Source organism: Poromitra crassiceps (assembly GCF_964638095.1).
Source record: "Poromitra crassiceps genome assembly, chromosome: 28".
In the NCBI taxonomy this organism is placed as follows: domain Eukaryota; kingdom Metazoa; phylum Chordata; class Actinopteri; order Beryciformes; family Melamphaidae; genus Poromitra; species Poromitra crassiceps.
In genome coordinates, this window is record NC_139651.1 from 2828694 (window position 1) to 2848693 (window position 20000).

General features: G+C 47.0%; 1 protein-coding gene across 2 annotated transcripts in view; it reads right to left on the minus strand.

The window, feature by feature from the left end:
- The window catches only part of rasa3 (RAS p21 protein activator 3), a 72917-nt gene that overhangs the window by 5562 nt on the left and 47355 nt on the right, over positions 1-20000 (minus strand). The window contains exons 7-20 of one of the 2 annotated variants that reach the window (XM_083662337.1): positions 19794-19866; positions 11688-11761; positions 11387-11491; positions 10014-10170; positions 9122-9270; positions 7039-7153; positions 6701-6775; positions 5952-6075; positions 5139-5245; positions 4497-4574; positions 4219-4296; positions 3946-4019; positions 555-661; positions 1-15 (exon numbers count right to left, since the gene is read on the minus strand). The exon at positions 1-15 is cut by the window's left edge and continues 68 nt beyond it. In XM_083662337.1, the coding sequence (XP_083518463.1) occupies positions 1-15; positions 555-661; positions 3946-4019; positions 4219-4296; positions 4497-4574; positions 5139-5245; positions 5952-6075; positions 6701-6775; positions 7039-7153; positions 9122-9270; positions 10014-10170; positions 11387-11491; positions 11688-11761; positions 19794-19866 (1331 nt within the window). Of the gene's footprint in view, positions 16-542; positions 662-3945; positions 4020-4218; positions 4297-4496; positions 4575-5138; positions 5246-5951; positions 6076-6700; positions 6776-7038; positions 7154-9121; positions 9271-10013; positions 10171-11386; positions 11492-11687; positions 11762-19793; positions 19867-20000 lie in introns of both variants that reach the window. The other variant, XM_083662336.1, reaches the window with a different exon arrangement.

Genomic DNA, 20000 nt, shown 5'->3' on the forward strand with positions numbered 1-20000 from the left:
ACAGAGCGCCCTCACCTGGGGGGATAAGGAAATACATCAGATGTGTCAAAGGACAAGGAAGAATACAATGGAGGAATGTGGACAATGATTAGTAAATTTTGACGTAAAATACAATGCGTGGAATGGAGATAATGTTAGTCTGTGTTGTTGTTGTTGTTGTTGTGATTGGTGGTGGTGGTGGTGTGTGTGTGTGTGTGTGTGTGTGTGTGTGTGTGTGTGTGTGTGTGTGTGTGTGTGTGTGTGTGTGTGTGTGTGCGCGTGTGTGTGAGTATTGTGTTTCGGGGTGACCTTGTTTTGTTGCAGCACAAATGCATTGCCTGCTCAGATACTTAATCTTTAACACGTGTGTTTTGGGAGCGCTCCATGTGCAGACTGAATGACTGACCAAAAACAACTCTCTCTCTCTCTCTCTCACACACACACACACACACACACACACACACACACACACACACACACACACACACACACACACACACAGAATGATGTAAACAGACAAGGGAAAAACACTCCAACGTAAGTGTAAGAAGATCCTAACAAACCTTTGGCGTTACCTTTGGTTTTGTGGTAGGTAAACTCGTGGTTGGTGAGGCGGAACCACCTCTTCTTGAAGTTCTTCATACCAAACCGGTTTCTCCCCTGCGCTCGCTTGATCATAAATCTAAAAAAGAGAGAATTGGACTTAATGATCTTCACAGATTAGAAATGTATATTTAAAATATATTCCAATAGTGATATTTGTATGGCAAAAAGTAATTCCCATTATTCTGTCTCATGTGGTATTATGTGATGTTATTATGTACTATTGTGTCCAAACACCCCCCCCCTAGTGAAAACAGTGCAGTACTGTAAGGTAGCAGGAGTATAAATGAATGATTCATCTACATCTTATCAAACCTACTACATGTCAGTATTGTATTCCAGCTAAGACAATCCACAAGTATAGACATTTTAGCCTAATATTACCATTCCATCAACATGCTCATAGTTCCTTGTATTCATTGCTCCTCCAAGAACGTTAGCAGGACAACACTTCCCAAAGTGAATTTGGAGCTCACTCCATAGAGGAGAGGGGTCAGCAGTACAAGACCAAAGGTCAAAAGGTTAAGGGGACAGGAAACGCCAGGAGGTTTTTCTCGTTTCACAGGTTGACAGTTTGAGGGCCAGAGGAATCACAGAATACGAGGTACTGGGCTCAAAACACACCGACGTCACGTCTCTCCTCGAGGGAGACTCAAGACTCTTCTCACACTACTGAGCCAAAGGCGTGCTGGCTGCACAGCTACCAAAATGCAAGCCTCAACGCGAGACTCATCATCAGTCATTCTTCCTTCAGAGTCTCGGATGCGCGGGTCCTTCTATATCCACTGGGAGGTCGGCTCCAATGGCTTCACGCGATATACACGTTATCAATCACAATAAAACTATACCTACCTCAGACACAGTGTTGTTATCCAACCCTAGGGGGCCATGGTACTCCGTAGTTTCCAATAGCGAGCCCTTATTCACATGCCGGAGCCGATGCTCAAAATTGTAAACTGCAGTACACCACCAAACCACTGAGCAGCACCGAACGATAACATCCGGCGCTGTGGAGCAGTTGAAACCCAAAATGACACAGCCGAAGAAGGCTGTGTCTGAGCTAAAAACTTTGGCACTTCCGTGTGAATGATGTCTCGGTATTGGAAACTATAGAATATTTTGGAGTACCTTGGCCCCTAGGGTTGGATAACAACACTGTGTCTGAGGTAGGCACAGTTTTATTGTGATTGATAACGTGTATATGGCGTGAAGCCATTGGAGCCGACCTCCCAGTGGATAGAGGACCCGCGTATTCGAGACTCTGAAGGAAGAACAACTGATGATGAGTCTCGCGTTGAGGCTACCAAAGATGCCTGCGACTGTGCTGGACAGTCCAGTGTACTGCAGGGTCAGGTGGCGGACGGTCACAGGCCGGCCAAAGGGTATCAAGGGGTCAGGGGTCAGGTGTGACAGGAATGTTTGTACAGTAACCAATCCCTGCTGTCACTGCCATACCAAGCATGTCGAGGAGAGGAAGAGGACTATTAGCGCGCTAGCGACACCTCTGAGCTAAGCAGGCGAAGGGGTAACACTTTACTTTATACCGTTATAATCATTTGACACGTCATTCTGCCATTTTTGCCATGTGAACACAATATGACAAATATCAATCGCACATTGTCAGACAGCGTAATAGGTCTGGGCAATATATCGACATTATATGATATCAATATCGTGAGACTAGATATATCATCTTAGATTTTGGATATCGTAATATTGTGATATGGCATAAGTGTGGTTTTCCCTGGTTTTAAAGGCTGCATTATTACAGTAAAGTGATGATATTTTCTGAACTTACCAGACTGTTCTACCTCATTTGCCTTCTTTACCCACTTAGACATTATATCCACATTGCTGAGGATTATTTATGGAAAACGTCATTGTATTTTGTGAAAGCACCAATAGTCATCCCTGCAATATTGTTGCAATATCGATAGAGGTATTTGGTCAAAAAACATATTGTGATATATGATTTTGTACATATCAGGGTAACTGGTCACTGGGCAGGTTAATGAAGGATTGCTACAATTGTAACTGACATGAGTCCTTTCACATTAACGAAGCCTGAGATATAAAGTAAAGTGCAGCAGCATCTAGTGGTGCATGATGTTGGTGGGAGAGAGGATGGTTGGCTCGGGGGGTGGGGGTGGGGGGGTTACAGTGTTCACAGTGGTGTGTGGGGGGGGGGGGGGGGGGCACAGGGTCAAAGCCGGTCCATAGTTTCGCTCTTACCTGCCATCCGTGCCTTTTGACCCCTTCCCATCAACCCTCTTTATTAGGAGTTTAACACTCCTGCGCCCCCCGGTGGCAGAAACAAAAGAGGGTGAGGAGGATGCTGATGAGCTCAGGTGACCCTCCTTTCATTTACAGCCTCGTTACATATTATTAAAAACCATTCGATCGGCTCAATCAACAGCCCGTGTGTCATTAGTAAGGCCCACTCTCAATTCACAATCCGACTTGTTCACATGCTGATGTGTGCAACTATTTCATTCAAAAACTTTTTTTTATCCTTATGGAAACATTTCCCCTCAAAAACATCAAGTCTAACCCTCTAAATACTGTGACAGTGTGTTTGTGGCCTGATTTTGGTGCTGTTTACATTTGTTTGGCTGTGGTCGGCACGAATTTGGGCGGGTACATCATCCCACGTGGGATGTATAGCGAGTCTTAGCGACCAGCCAATAACATCACTCACAGCACAACAGCCCAGCCAATAGCATCGCTAAGGTGTTCATAGAGGGAACCCTCAGCAGAGCGGAGTCAGCGCGGACTAAAACCAGGAAATAGAGCTCCTTCCCAGATCAGTTTGGAGCTCATCCCACAATGGTTTGGAGGTATGTGTGCGTTTATTTGTGTTTTTAACATAACAGCTGTGAAACTATCAGAAAGAAAAGTTAAATTAAGTTTGAACGGTTTACCGGCGCTCTCTCTCTCCACATAAACACAGCCGCGCTTGACCGCATAAACACAGAACACAGCAAAACAATGTCCCATCATATACACACAGGGCGCAGCGTCTCTCAACATAAACACACTGCTACACTATTATATGGGCCAACTGATCATTTTGAGGGGAAACTTTTGTATAATTATATAATGTCTTTTAAATGAAATAGTTGCAGTATACCTTTAATAAGATATGGGCACATTTTCTTCACATGACGTTGCTTGAAAGCTCATTTGGATGTAAAATCTCAAACTAGCTTTCTATGAGTCTTCAAAGTTAGTCTGATAGCACATATTTGAGCCTTTCTAGGAAAGTTCATGCTCACAAATATTGAGTGGTTGACGACTAGTGATAGGAATGATGTGCATTCTGATATTTCTTTTCTTTAATATTATAACGGGTTGGTTCCTTACCCCTCCTTCAGCATGATGGGCGTCTCAATACTCTTCTGATCCCACTTCCCAGAGGAGGAGATCAGGTCCAGGAACTGTGGAGGCAAACAAAGCATCAACACATTTCATCTGGTGTTTGTGCCCCGTATGTACCACATCTCCATTCTCATCAAACACACTGATCCAATTATATAATTAAACATCTGATAAGACAAAATGGAAATCTTTAACCCTAGTGTCTACAAAGGGGCGGAAATACTATGTCTGTAAAAAGGAAAGAAACCAAACACTCACATTCTTCACAGCATCCGCATATTTCTGCTCATTGAAGTAGTCATAAAATGCAGCCATGTAAGACTCTTTGAAATTGGCCTTGAAATGGACAAAGAGAGGGATAGAGAGAGTGAGAGAGAGAGAGAGAGAGAGAGAGAGAGAGAGAGAGAGAGAGAGAGAGAGAGAGAGAGAGAGAGAAAGTAGTTTGAATTCTTTTGTGAAGGCCGCAAGGCAAACAGAGGCTCGTTAAGGCACCAGTATGAAAATATTAGAAGCATATGAGCATGTGAGAAACTCACAGATTTAGACTTGGCTAGACTTCCCAGGGTCTGGATGGTCTTGGAGATGAGGGTGAGGGTTCGCGAGGTGGATGGGTCCTAAAAAACAAACAAAACAAAAAACCAAAGATCAACAACGTCACTGTATCAGCATTAATTTGAGTGTAATATGAAATAGTCTTAACACGATTAGGCCAAACTCAACAAAAATAACATCGACTTTTAATGATCTCAGTAGAATCAATTCAGCAGTACTTTCAGTGGAATATATTGAAATTCAAATTCAACAACACTGAATTCATAATCAAGTGTGTGTGTGTGTGTGTGTATGTGTGTTTGTGCCCCGATGTATGTGTATGCTGTATACATGTATACATATGTACAGTATATATACGGTATATATATATATAGTGTATATATATATATATATAGTGTGTGTGTGTGTGTGTGTGTGTGTGTGAGTGTGTGCCCCCATGTATGTGTATGCTGTATATATATATATATATATATATATATATATATATATATATACATACACATAGTGTGTGTGTGTGTGTGTGTGTGTGTGTGTGTGTGTGTGTGTGTGTGTGTGTGTGTGTGTGTGTGTGTGTGTGTGTGTGTGTGCGAGTGTGTGCGTGCGTGCAAATGTTTAATAAAACTCACTGGATGGTGTGGCCTTAGCTGGAACAGGTTCGGGGAGAGGATGGCCGGAGCGAAGAAACGCAGGAAGATAAAACTGCTCACTGCGGTGTATCGGACATCTTGGTCCACTAGAGAGTAACCAACAACAACAACAACACACCCATATTTAACATGCTTAAATAACATACACATACCAGTCAAAGGTTTGGACACAGCTGACTGAATGTACCATGTTTAAAGCCATTTTCATCTAAAGGCTGATGCTAAATTTTTTGAATTTTATTTCAATTCAATTTTATTTTATTAAGTTGATGCCTGATGTATGAATTTCTTTCCAAAGCCTTTGCAGCTACTTTGAAGAATCTAAAATAAATAGTTTAGATTTGTTTAACATGTTTTTGGTCACTGCATAATTCCATTTGTGTTATTTCATAGTTTTTGATGCCTAAAATGTGAAAAATACCGGTAATCAAAATAAAGAAAAATCTGTGCCTAAAATGTTGACTGGTAGTGTACTGGTAGCAGCTTGTTACTCCTGTGACTGCAGTTCTCTGTGATGGCCAACAGGAGGCAGCACCGTAATGCACTGGGGCAATGCATAAAGACCATTGACTGATAAAGATGTGTAACCACAATCAATTTGTTGGAGGTTTAAGTGGCTTCGGGTTTTGACACAAACGACAGAACACAATAAAGCCTTTTTCCTGAACGAATAGAAAAGTATCCTTGGAACTCTTGTACATCCTGTTCTTTCTTGTCTGCTTCCTGTCCTTTATCATCCACTTCCTGTCCTTCCTGGTAGCTTCCTGGTGAGGCGTGCGGGCGGTGAGTTACCTTCGAAACGCGTGGCGGCCGATTCTCTCAGGGAGAAGAAGATGTCGCACATGACGGTGGGGCAGCGAACGCCAGAGGTGGTGATGACGCTGAAGATACGGTCCACGTACTGACGGAGGTTTTCCTGAAGAGGAGACACAGGTCAGTTTTGTCAGATCACACACAGACACACACACACACACACACACACACACACACACACACACACACACACACACACACACACACACCCCTGATTTTTTTATCCCATTTTTATCCCCCATTAGTGCTAATTTTAATTTATTTATCCTGGTTGCTGCTCCACCCTCTGCCGATCTGGGGAGAGCCGAAACTGGCTCCATGCTTCCTCCGAGACATGAGCAGTAGCGAGCCGCTTCTTTTCACCTGACAGGGGAAGCTTCACCGGTAGGACATAGCACGTGGGAGGATCACGCTATTCCAACGAGTTCCCCTCCCTCCGAACAGGTGCCCCGAACGACCAGAGGAGGCACCACTTCAGCGACCAGGATATTGCATGTTTTTGGTGAGGGGTTCCTATATGAAGGAACCCCCCAGGGGGCACGGGGAGAACATGCAAACTCGACACAGAAAGGCCCTTTTGACGACCCCACCCGGGCGGTGGGCACTCGAGGACATGCGGACGGGCACGCACTCCTTCAGCGCTCACAGCGTCCCAGGTGGGAATCGAACCCAGGACCTTCTAGCTGTAGGGCGCCACCGCCACCTTGCCCCCCACACACACTTCTTACCCTATTGGTGTCCAGGTTTTCCGACTCTTTGAGCTTGACTGGGTCAATTTCACACGACTTGTGTTCTGTGCAGATCTGTAAACATTTAGAAGAAGCATTGAAATATCAGAATCAGAATAACTTTATTCAATATCTTTTTAACTTGATCGAAACATGCATTCATCTTTGATTTGGCACTGATATTGCAAAACATCCACAGAGAAAGAAATGTGGTAAAGAGACTCAAAGAGACAGAAGTAAGTGAAAGAGACATGGGAGTGGAGGAGAGTAGAATCAGAATCAGAATCAGAATCAGAATCAGAATCAGAATCAGAATCAGAATCAGAGTAGCATCGTACCTCGTCTATGATTGGCTTGAGTGTGACCTGCAGATAGTGCATCCCTGCCAGCTTCATGGTCTCATCAATACACTTGGAGGTCAGAGAGTTCCCCCGGAAAATGGTGTTAGGATCCCTAACAGAGGAATGCAGGGTGTTTTAGCACAAACAAAACCAACATTTATGTCCAAGTAAGCACTAATAATAGACAGTACATACCTCAACACAATATGCGTTCAGGGAGTTATTTAACACATTCACTGCCAGCCTTTTTTTTTTTACTGTAGGTAGCTTTTGCCAGAGGGTTTTTTTGAGGATTCTGGCTCATTTTACAAGAGCCAAGGATAATTTTCTGCTTGGAGTTTGTCAACACAAAGTTCACAAAAGTACTAATAGAATGTGTGCTTTCTCTGTCTAAAAGAGTTAGTTTGTAGAGTTAGTAGTTATGTAGATATTAGCCGTTGAGTACAGCATGGTTTCAGCGTCTGAGACAAAAAGCTGAGATAATCGCAGTTTTGTGAAATTCAATATCAAACAGTCACTTTAACCATTTATTTTTGGCATCAGTGAGACTATCAGACATAAACAATATAGTTCTGAACAGTAATTTCCTCCATAGCAGCACCCGCACCCCCTCTCCTTACAACTCCTCCCTCCGTGGGCGTGTCTGGTGGATTTCAGCAGCGTTTGTCAGTCACAAGCCAGTCTCTCCTGCCTGTCTGAGCAGTGAGCAGCAGCCTCTCTCTCTGGCGGCCCCTCGTCGGCGAGCGTGGATGTGGCTTAATCCGTTCTTGGATTTTCGGTTGAGAGCTTTGACGAAGCCTTGTGTGACTCTAGGCTTATGCTGCGCGCTTCAAAGTGTGCTTTCCACCCAGTCCACCTTTGGAAGCCCCCACCGCCGTGCGCCCGTGTGAAAGGTTTTCGCCTACAGTATGAGAATGAGGCTCGTTCGCTTCTGGGTCCTCGGTTGAGCTCAGCTGGAATGCGTGCGTTTCTGGCCAAACAACACTCAATAGTCTGAGCACCGTCGCCACTCAGTGGGTCGGCGGAATGGATTGCACACGCCCGGCGGCTCTAACAGTATAATAGAAGATGCAAAAGGGCCAGATCAACGATCCACCGTCAAAAAAAAAAAAACGATTTTTTTGACGTATCCATACGTCGCTGGCAGTGAACGGTTGGATTCTGCTTGACGTATCAGTACGTCGTTGGCAATGAACGTGTTAATATCCTAAGTGAATTATATTACTGTGGTTGCGTGCATTTGAACAAAATAAAAGCCCCAACAGTGTTGTCATCGTCAACACATGCGCACCCAACAGGATGGCCAAACCTCTAATGTCACTTGAATTAATACTGTTAATTGTTTAGCTAATTTATCAGTTAAACATCAGTTCCAAACCCCAAATATATCAAATTCAGTTGGCTCATGGTGAAGATATTCACAAATATTACTGATACTACTGACAGCATTTTCTATCTGCTAGAGGAACAAGCTTGGAACTTCTTAAAGCAGCTACGAGGAACTTTCGTTTTGTGTTGGTTCTAGCGGCCCCTTGTGGACAAAAGTGGTAGTGTACTCCCGGAAACAAAGATTGCATTTCCTGAACAGCGAGCCGAGTCAGCGAGCCTTCCCTGCTGTTTTATTCACTGCATAAGGTTGACGCTATTGGTTTATTCGCCGGCCGGAACAAAAAATACAACCAGTTTCACACGGACGTGACACGGGGACGCATGTGTGCCCGACCAGTGTGCACAGGCATTTAGAAGAAGAAAAATCTAATCACAGATCTCCTCGCTGCTGGTCTCATTTTCTGATGTAGGTAAAGTGTGAGGCATCCATATTAAATTTAGACGGCTTCATCATAACAAGTTAAAAGTTCCTCGGTAGCTGCTCAAACCTGCATCTTCCTCTGCTGTGATAAAAGCGCTTTGTGTGGGATGCAAACCCCACAGCAAATCACCACCCTGAACCGTGCCCATCTCTCACCGATGCTGCACTAAAAGGTATAACACAATCACAACAGGTGCTGGCTGACGACCAGCGGCTCCTGGCATCCGGCGCGAAGGACCCTGGCAGGAGCAGCTGCCACGAGACACTCACTGTGTGCGGTTGACTTCGGCGTGAGCGATGGCGCTGAGGAAAGGCACAATCTTGCCGTAGTGAAGGAAGAGGCGCACGAGGGGAATGGCCGCCTCCTGCTTCTCTCGACACACCTCCCCCAGGATGTGAGCCGTGGACGCCGATACAGGCTGCAACAGAGGAGACGGAGGAGGGTCAACATGTAGAGGAGCAGGCACAAACACACACACACACACACACACACACACACACACACACACACACACACAGGTTTGGACAGCTATCTTAGTGAGGACATTGTTTTTTTTTTCTCTTATATTTTTGTCCAGATTTTTTATCAATTTCTTTTTATCCCCCGTTAGTGCAAATTTTAATGTATTTATCCTGGTTGCTGCTCCACCCTCTGCCAATCTGGGGAGAGCCGAAACTGGCTCCATGCTTCCTCCGAGACATGGGCAGTTAGCCAGCCGCTTCTTTTTCACCTGACAGGGGAAGCTTCACCGGTAGGACATAGCACGTGGGAGGATCACGCTATTCCAACCAGTTCCCCTCCCTCCGAACAGGCAGACGGGGGCTGTATTGTGTTCACAACACAATACCGCCCCCATCTGGCAGAGTCAGGTTAGCATTACTCAGCCCCTAACCCTAATCTTAACCATCACAACTAAATGCATAACTCTGACCCTTACCCTAACCTAAACCCAATTCTAACCTAACCCTTAAAACCAAGTCTTAACCTTCAAACAGCCCTTTGAAGGTGTTTGAGAAAGTGAGTCCTCACTTTCCTAAAATCTCCTCACTTCCCAGGTTTACAACTCAAATGTCACACACACACGCACACGCACACACACATGCGCACACACACACGCACACACACGCACACACACACACACGCACACACACACGCACACACCTCTACGTTAGCAGAGTGTAAGAGCAGATCTCGGAGGGGGGTGTAGTGCTCGGTGGGGAAGACGTGGTCCTCAGTGTAAACGATGTTGAGACGCAGGGAGCCCAGCTCTTCTACCTTCACCGACTTCCCTCCATTCTCCCTGGGCTGCAGGAAGTACCTGGAGAAGGAGGTGGTGGTGGTGGTGGTGGTGAGGGTGGGGATGGATTATAAAGGGACACAGTTATAAAGGGAAAATAGATTAGTAAGGGGACATTCAGACCAAAAGTGTTTTTGGAGCTGCCAGCGTCTTTCTGCAATTCATTCTCTATGTAAGGACGCGCTAGACGTGCTCCTCTTTTAACGAACGCACCCGGCGTTTCAGCGCTGGTGGCGTCTGTTGTTTTTGGAGGAGCGCTCTGGGCATTTTTAAAGCTGAAAAAAGTTGAACATTAGAGGAAAAGCGCCCTGCTCGTCTTTTTCACTCCTCCTACCTTTTCTCCTCCCGAGGGATTTTCAACCTCGGCTGCTGCCAGAATTGCCAATAATCTGTCTTTCATGTTGACAGTGAACAACATCAAACAGACGAAACCAGCTGGCTACCGTCCGTGTGGTCGTTGTGTTCTGATCTGTACTGCACGCGACTGCAGGTGAAAAGAAAACGGAGCACAAAAAAACCGCTCCGTGCGCTGTGTTTTGTGCACAATGGAAGCGCTCTCAACATGATTTTCATAGCGTTCTGACTGAAAAAAAACACTTTTGGTGTGAATGTCCCCTTACAGCTGATGAGCTACAGTGTTTTTGCTTCAATTTTTGTGAAATTATAATAACTCAACTAAGGCAAAAAAAAACTAAATATGTGTATTTATTTATGTATTTATTCCTATTCATTGTTATGAGTGGAGGCTGGACATTTGGATACTGTTGCTGCTGCTGCAGCTTGTATGGCTGTTGTGTTTCGGGTCCGTCACGCACAACATCTCGGACCGCACTGATTGGATCTTGACCAAACTTTGAGTAACGATGCGTGCCATCGCTCTGTTCCGCCATTTTCAAAATGACACAGATTGGCCAAATGATTTTCACTCAAATCGTTTGGCCCAAGGGGAGCCAATCTGTAACAAAACCATGTTTACTTTTCCATCAGAAAGATACAATCCCGGCCTCCAGTAGGTCAGCCGTGTCTCTTGTTGATGTCGGTACTGGTTGTTGCTGGTTGCTATTATTGCACTATTTATGCGCATTCTGGATAGCATGCCAGAAAACTGAGAAACCCTAACAAAACCGTACCCGGGCCAAGCACAGGTACAGCACAGTACTTTACGTGTGCAGTGGAAACACTCTAAAGAAAAACAGTCCTCAAACAGAGAAGTGAAGCAGTGCTGTTCACATCTCACCATGCGTCGTGGACCCCCGCCTGGCCGAGGACCTTGAGAGGAACCCGCACGCCTCCCAGGAACTCGTCTCCAAACTTCAGGTTGCTGGCGTTCCACAGGTCCACCCTGAACACAACACAACACACACGTACACACACGCGCACACCCACACAGACACACATGACACCGCGGTCAGAATGGGGAAGACTCTGAAAATGAAACCCGAGTTGAGGGCTGAAGCTACAGTCTCACACACACACACACACACACACACACACACACACACACACACACACCGCACATCGGCGAATGGTCGGCTTACCTCAGTGCCAGTTTGTCCACATCCTCTTCTTCAACATCAAACTGACGCTTGGTGTAACTCAAAGGCCGCGTCACCTGCAGACACAAACACAACATTAGCATCGACTTCATCCTGAGGGAGCTGCAGCCATTTCTTACTGCTCATTTCGAAATCGTAAAATAACACAAGTGATATAATAAGGAAGGAGCGTTTATACACAAACTAGCAGCGCGTGGCCGGGCTGGGATGGGAGGGTCGCTCACAGCTCGCTGAACAGTAAAAGAGGAACCCTGTCTTCTTTGTTTCAGTAACCTGAACCTTGACCCAAATCACACCCTTCTTCACACCAAAAGGTCCAACCAGGGTTATACCCAGTGTTGGGGGTAACTCATTACAAAAGTAACATATTACATGTAATATATTACTTTTAGCAGTAACTCAGTAATATAACTTATTACTTATAGGATTTCAGTAATATTATACCAGTTAGTGTCTAGTGTCTAGTAACTCAAGTTACAAATTGAGTTACATTTTATTAAATCAAAGCACATAATAGAAAAGATACAATAATTTCCTAATCAAACTGTGTTTTTATGCAAATAAGCACTATAGATGACAATAACAAAGGAAAATAATAACATTTAGAATTTTGGATTGTTTACAGTGACTTCAAGACGGTTTAAATTGTTTTTCGGGATGGTTCCGTGGCGGTGATGTCATTCTGCTACTGCTGTTGTTTTGGTAAAAGTAATGCAAAAGTAGTGTAATAATAAGTAATGAGTTACTCTACACAGAAAGTAATATTGTAAAGTAACTTATTACTTTCAAATGAAAGTAACTAGTAATATGTAGTATATTACATTTGGAAAGTAACTTGCCCAACACTGGTTATACCCAGGTTGATTCTGGGTACGAAAGCGTTAACCTGGGTTGCCTGAACCGGGTCGGACAAGGGTTCATTTCAGTGTGAATGGCACCACCCGGGTTGCTATTAGTTATGCTAATAGCCTAATTGGTATGCATCTGTCCCGGGTTGTGACCCGGGTCCTATGTGAATTGTCATGACCAGGGTTGTCGACTGATTTGGCGTGAACTGGGAAAAGAAAGACGACGGTTGAACTCGCCCAACCCCGCTCATTGGTATGAAAGTGGTATGAGGCTCACTATCTGGCAGGGCAGGGCTCCACGCCATTCCTGATTTGGACCCAAATTGGAGAGCCATCAGAGAGCACAATGTGGCAAGGTCCACTGAGGCTCAGTGGAGAACAATGAGAGCAGTTTCTCCCCCCATCAAAAAAAGAAGAAGAAGAATCCCGACAGCAGCGTGATAGATGGCGTGTCCGTGTTATAGAGGGTCTATGTGTGTGTGTGTCACACAGAGGGTGGCGTGTCCGTGTTATAGAGGGTCTATGTATGTGTGTGCGTCACACAGAGGGTGGCGTGTCCGTGTTATAGAGGGTCTATGTGTGTGTGTGTCACACACAGAGGGTGACGTGTCCGTGTTGTAGAGGGTCTATGTGTGTGTGTGTCACACACAGAGGGTGGCGTGTCCGTGTTATAGAGGGTCTATGTATGTGTGTGTGTCACACAGAGGGTGGCATGTCCGTGTTATAGAGGGTCTATGTGTGTGTGTGTCACACACAGAGGGTGGCGTGTCCGTGTTATAGATGGTCTATGTGTGTGTGTGTGTCACACAGAGGGCGGCGTGTCCGTGTTATAGAGGGTCTATGTATGTGTGTGTGTCACACAGAAGGTGGCGTGTCCGTGTTATAGAGGGTCTATGTGTGTGTGTGTCACACAGAGGGTGGCGTGTCCGTGTTATAGAGGGTCTATGTGTGTGTGTGTGTCACACAGAGGGTGGCGTGTCCGTGTTATAGAGGGTCTATGTGTGTGTGTGTCACACAGAGGGTGGCGTGTCCGTGTTATAGAGGGTCTATGTGTGTGTGTCACACAGAGGGAGGCGTGTCCGTGTTATAGAGGGTCTATGTATGTGTGTGTGTCACACAGAGGGTGGCGTGTCCGTGTTATAGAGGGTCTATGTGTGTGTGTGTCACACAGAGGGTGGCATGTCCGTGTTATAGAGGGTCTATGTATGTGTGTGTGTCACACAGAGGGTGGCGTGTCCGTGTTATAGAGGGTCTATGTATGTGTGTGTGTCACACAGAGGGTGGCGTGTCCGTGTTATAGAGGGTCTATGTGTGTGTGTGTGTCACACAGAGGGTGGCGTGTCCGTGTTATAGAGGGTCTATGTGTGTGTCACACAGAGGGTGGCGTGTCCGTGTTATAGAGGGTCTATGTGTGTGTGTGTCACACAGAGGGTGGCGTGTCCATGTTATAGAGGGTCTATGTGTGTGTGTCACACAGAGGGTGGCGTGTCCGTGTTATAGAGGGTCTATGTGTGTGTGTGTGTCACACAGAGGGTGGCGTGTCCGTGTTATAGAGGGTCTATGTGTGTGTGTGTCACACAGAGGGTGGCGTGTCCGTGTTATAGAGGGTCTATGTGTGTGTGTCACACAGAGGGTGGCGTGTCCGTGTTATAGAGGGTCTATGTATGTGTGTGTGTCACACAGAGGGTGGCGTGTCCGTGTTATAGAGGGTCTATGTGTGTGTGTGTCACACAGAGGGTGGCGTGTCCGTGTTATAGAGGGTCTATGTATGTGTGTGTGTCACACAGAGGGTGGCGTGTCCGTGTTATAGAGGGTCTATGTATGTGTGTGTGTCACACAGAGGGTGGCGTGTCCGTGTTATAGAGGGTCTATGTGTGTGTGTGTGTGTCACACAGAGGGTGGCGTGTCCGTGTTATAGAGGGTCTATGTGTGTGTGTGTCACACAGAGGGTGGCGTGTCCGTGTTATAGAGGGTCTATGTGTGTGTGTGTGTCACACAGAGGGTGGCGTGTCCGTGTTATAGAGGGTATATGTGTGTGTGTGTCACACAGAGGGTGGCGTGTCCGTGTTATAGAGGGTCTATGTGTGTGTGTCACACAGAGGGTGGCGTGTCCGTGTTATAGAGGGTCTATGTGTGTGTGTGTCACACACAGAGGTTGGCGTGTCCGTGTTATAGATGGTCTATGTGTGTGTGTGTCACACACAGAGGGTGGCGTGTCTGTGTTATAGAGGGTCTATGTGTGTGTGTGTCACACAGAGGGTGGCGTGTCCGTGTTATAGAGGGTCTATGTGTGTGTGTGTCACACAGAGGGTGGCGTGTCCGTGTTATAGAGGGTCTATGTGTGTGTGTGTGTCACACAGAGGGTGGCGTGTCCGTGTTATAGAGGGTCTATGTGTGTGTGTGTCACACAGAGGGTGGCGTGTCCGTGTTATAGAGGGTCTATGTGTGTGTGTGTGTCACACAGAGGGTGGCGTGTCCGTGTTATAGAGGGTCTATGTGTGTGTGTGTCACACAGAAGGTGGCGTGTCCGTGTTATAGAGGGTCTATGTGTGTGTGTGTCACACACAGAGGGTGGCGTGTCCGTGTTATAGAGGGTCTATGTGTGTGTGTGTCACACACAGAGGGTGGCGTGTCCGTGTTATAGAGGGTCTATGTGTGTGTGTGTCACACAGAGGGTGGCATGTCCGTGTTATAGAGGGTCTATGTGTGTGTGTGTCACACAGAGGGTGGCATGTCCGTGTTATAGAGGGTATATGTGTGTGTGTGTGTCACACACAGAGGGTGACGTGTCCGTGTTGTAGAGGGTCTATGTGTGTGTGTGTCACACACAGAGGGTGGCATGTCCGTGTTATAGAGGGTCTATGTGTGTGTGTGTCACACAGAGGGTGGCATGTCCGTGTTATAGAGGGTCTATGTGTGTGTGTGTCACACAGAGGGTGGCGTGTCCGTGTTATAGAGGGTCTATGTGTGTGTGTGTCACACAGAGGGTGGCGTGTCCGTGTTAGAGGGTCTATGTGTGTGTGTGTCACACAGAGGGTGGCGTGTCCGTGTTATATAGGGTCTATGTGTGTGTGTCACACAGAGGGTGGCATGTCCGTGTTATAGAGGGTCTATGTGTGTGTGTGTGTGTGTCACACAGAGGGGGGCGTGTCCGTGTTATAGAGGGTCTATGTGTGTGTGTCACACAGAGGGTGGCGTGTCCGTGTTATAGAGGGTCTATGTGTGTGTGTCACCCACAGAGGGTGGCATGTCCGTGTTATAGAGGGTCTATGTGTGTGTGTCACACAGAGGGGGGCGTGTCCGTGTTATAGAGGGTCTATGTGTGTGTGTCACACAGAGGGTGGCGTGTCCGTGTTATAGAGGGTCTATGTGTGTGTGTCACACAGAGGGGGGCGTGTCCGTGTTATAGAGGGTCTATGTGTGTGTGTCACACAGAGGGTGGCGTGTCCGTGTTATAGAGGGTCTATGTATGTGTGTGTGTCACACAGAGGGTGGCGTGTCCGTGTTATAGAGGGTCTATGTATGTGTGTGTGTCACACAGAGGGTGGCGTGTCCGTGTTATAGAGGGTCTATGTGTGTGTGTGTGTCACACAGAGGGTGGCGTGTCCGTGTTATAGAGGGTCTATGTGTGTGTGTGTCACACAGAGGGTGGCGTGTCCGTGTTATAGAGGGTCTATGTGTGTGTGTCACACAGAGGGTGGCATGTCCGTGTTATAGAGGGTCTATGTGTGTGTGTGTGTGTGTCACACAGAGGGGGGCGTGTCCGTGTTATAGAGGGTCTATGTGTGTGTGTCACACAGAGGGTGGCGTGTCCGTGTTATAGAGGGTCTATGTGTGTGTGTCACACACAGAGGGTGGCATGTCCGTGTTATAGAGGGTCTATGTGTGTGTGTCACACAGAGGGGGGCGTGTCCGTGTTATAGAGGGTCTATGTGTGTGTGTCACACAGAGGGTGGCGTGTCCGTGTTATAGAGGGTCTATGTGTGTGTGTCACACAGAGGGGGGCGTGTCCGTGTTATAGAGGGTCTATGTGTGTGTGTCACACAGAGGGTGGCGTGTCCGTGTTATAGAGGGTCTATGTATGTGTGTGTGTCACACAGAGGGTGGCGTGTCCGTGTTATAGAGGGTCTATGTATGTGTGTGTGTCACACAGAGGGTGGCGTGTCCGTGTTATAGAGGGTCTATGTGTGTGTGTGTGTCACACAGAGGGTGGCGTGTCCGTGTTATAGAGGGTCTATGTGTGTGTGTGTCACACAGAGGGTGGCGTGTCCGTGTTATAGAGGGTCTATGTGTGTGTGTGTCACACAGAGGGTGGCGTGTCCATGTTATAGAGGGTCTATGTGTGTGTGTCACACAGAGGGTGGCGTGTCCGTGTTATAGAGGGTCTATGTGTGTGTGTGTGTCACACAGAGGGTGGCGTGTCCGTGTTATAGAGGGTCTATGTGTGTGTGTGTCACACAGAGGGTGGCGTGTCCGTGTTATAGAGGGTCTATGTGTGTGTGTCACACAGAGGGTGGCGTGTCCGTGTTATAGAGGGTCTATGTATGTGTGTGTGTCACACAGAGGGTGGCGTGTCCGTGTTATAGAGGGTCTATGTGTGTGTGTGTCACACAGAGGGTGGCGTGTCCGTGTTATAGAGGGTCTATGTATGTGTGTGTGTCACACAGAGGGTGGCGTGTCCGTGTTATAGAGGGTCTATGTATGTGTGTGTGTCACACAGAGGGTGGCGTGTCCGTGTTATAGAGGGTCTATGTGTGTGTGTGTCACACAGAGGGTGGCGTGTCCGTGTTATAGAGGGTCTATGTGTGTGTGTCACACAGAGGGTGGCGTGTCCGTGTTATAGAGGGTCTATGTATGTGTGTGTGTGTCACACAGAGGGTGGCGTGTCCGTGTTATAGAGGGTCTATGTGTGTGTGTGTCACACAGAGGGTGGCGTGTCCGTGTTATAGAGGGTCTATGTATGTGTGTGTGTCACACAGAGGGTGGCGTGTCCGTGTTATAGAGGGTCTATGTGTGTGTGTCACACAGAGGGTGGCGTGTCCGTGTTATAGAGGGTCTATGTATGTGTGTGTGTCACACAGAGGGTGGCGTGTCCGTGTTATAGAGGGTCTATGTGTGTGTGTGTCACACAGAGGGTGGCGTGTCCGTGTTATAGAGGGTCTATGTATGTGTGTGTGTCACACAGAGGGTGGCGTGTCCGTGTTATAGAGGGTCTATGTGTGTGTGTGTGTCACACAGAGGGTGGCGTGTCCGTGTTATAGAGGGTCTATGTGTGTGTGTGTCACACAGAGGGTGGCGTGTCCGTGTTATAGAGGGTATATGTGTGTGTGTGTCACACAGAGGGTGGCGTGTCCGTGTTATAGAGGGTCTATGTGTGTGTGTCACACAGAGGGTGGCGTGTCCGTGTTATAGAGGGTCTATGTGTGTGTGTGTCACACAGAGGGTGGCGTGTCCGTGTTATATAGGGTCTATGTGTGTGTGTCACACAGAGGGTGGCATGTCCGTGTTATAGAGGGTCTATGTGTGTGTGTGTGTGTGTGTGTCACACAGAGGGGGGCGTGTCCGTGTTATAGAGGGTCTATGTGTGTGTGTCACACAGAGGGTGGCGTGTCCGTGTTATAGAGGGTCTATGTGTGTGTGTCACACACAGAGGGTGGCATGTCCGTGTTATAGAGGGTCTATGTGTGTGTGTCACACAGAGGGGGGCGTGTCCGTGTTATAGAGGGTCTATGTGTGTGTGTCACACAGAGGGTGGCGTGTCCGTGTTATAGAGGGTCTATGTGTGTGTGTCACACAGAGGGGGGCGTGTCCGTGTTATAGAGGGTCTATGTGTGTGTGTCACACAGAGGGTGGCGTGTCCGTGTTATAGAGGGTCTATGTGTGTGTGTCACACAGAGGGTGGCGTGTCCGTGTTGTAGAGGGTCTATGTGTGTGTGTCACACACAGAGGGTGGCGTGTCCGTGTTGTAGAGGGTCTATGTGTGTGTGTCACACACAGAGGGTGGCGTGTCCGTGTTGTAGAGGGTCTATGTGTGTGTGTCACACACAGAGGGTGGCGTGTCCGTGTTGTAGAGGGTCTATGTGTGTGTGTCACACAGAGGGTGGCGTGTCCGTGTTATAGAGGGTCTATGTGTGTGTGTCACACACAGAGGGTGGCGTGTCCGTGTTATAGAGGGTCTATGTGTGTGTGTGTCACACAGAGGGGGGGCTGCGGGGTGTCGGCACCACATCGTATGCGGCGTCTTGTTTGTGTGGTGGAGGGAGAATATGAGCGGGTCTGTTCAGATAGAAATCAATGGGGCAGATTGTTTGGTGGTTTGTCTGAATCAATCATACTCTTGTCCTGCTGTCTTGTCGCAGTGCGGAGGGGAGGAGCTTCATGTGCCGAGGGGAGGGGCTTCATGTGCCGCTGCTGAGCGAGGGTTAACAGGGGCAGCGTGTGAGAGTGTGTGTGTGTGTGTGTGTGTGTGTGTGTGAGAGTGTGTGTGTGTGTGTGTACTGTATGAATACAGTATGTACTGTATGAATACAATGTGTGTGTGTGTGTGTGTGTGTGTGTGTGTGTGTACTGTATGAATACAGTATGTACTGTATGAATACAGTGTGTGTGTGTGCAAGGGTGGAAGTCACCAATTAGGTTTAGCTGCATTACTGTAATTGAGTAACATTTCTGTGTACCTTTTAAATTGTACTTTTATTGACATCACGTTTTTGCTGAACTAGCTCTACTTGAACAGGACATTCTAGTACTCTCACCATCTCTTTGTGTATGAGCATGTGGGTGTATGTATGCATATGTATTTATAATATGCATACATTAGGGGTGTCACGATACACTCAGTTCAGTACGATACACGATATTGGGCTCACAATAACGATACGATACGATATTTTAACAATATTTTTTTGCGATCGATTTGTAAGTTGAGGGAGCATCCTCCACACTAATTTGAGTCATTTCACCATTTTCATCCTCCGTGTCTGTAACGTCCCTCGTCTGTTCAAACAAAGCAATGAAAAGGAGAGCCAGCATGCAATCAGATGCAGATCAGTGCCACCATGTTCAGCTTCTTTTTCTCGCGATATGAGATTTCATCTCAACGATACATATTGTCACGTTTTGATATCGCGATATATTGTGGGACGATATATTGTGACATCCCTAGCATACATAGATCAATAAATACACTACACACCATACATATCATGGGTAAAGCATCACACATCCACAAGACTCTCACCTCAAAGTAGAACACCTCGTCATATTGGGGATTGTTGGTTTTCCTCTTCACCTTGGTCTTCTTCGCTTCTGACCTGAGGTAGAAGAAGGTAGAAGACAGGAAGTCAAGCAAACGCTGTGGATGGTGACTGATAGATTCATGTCATGATGTCCTTCACAATCCGGTATGACTGGACTCTGTGTGTGTGTGTGTGTGTGTGTGTGTGTG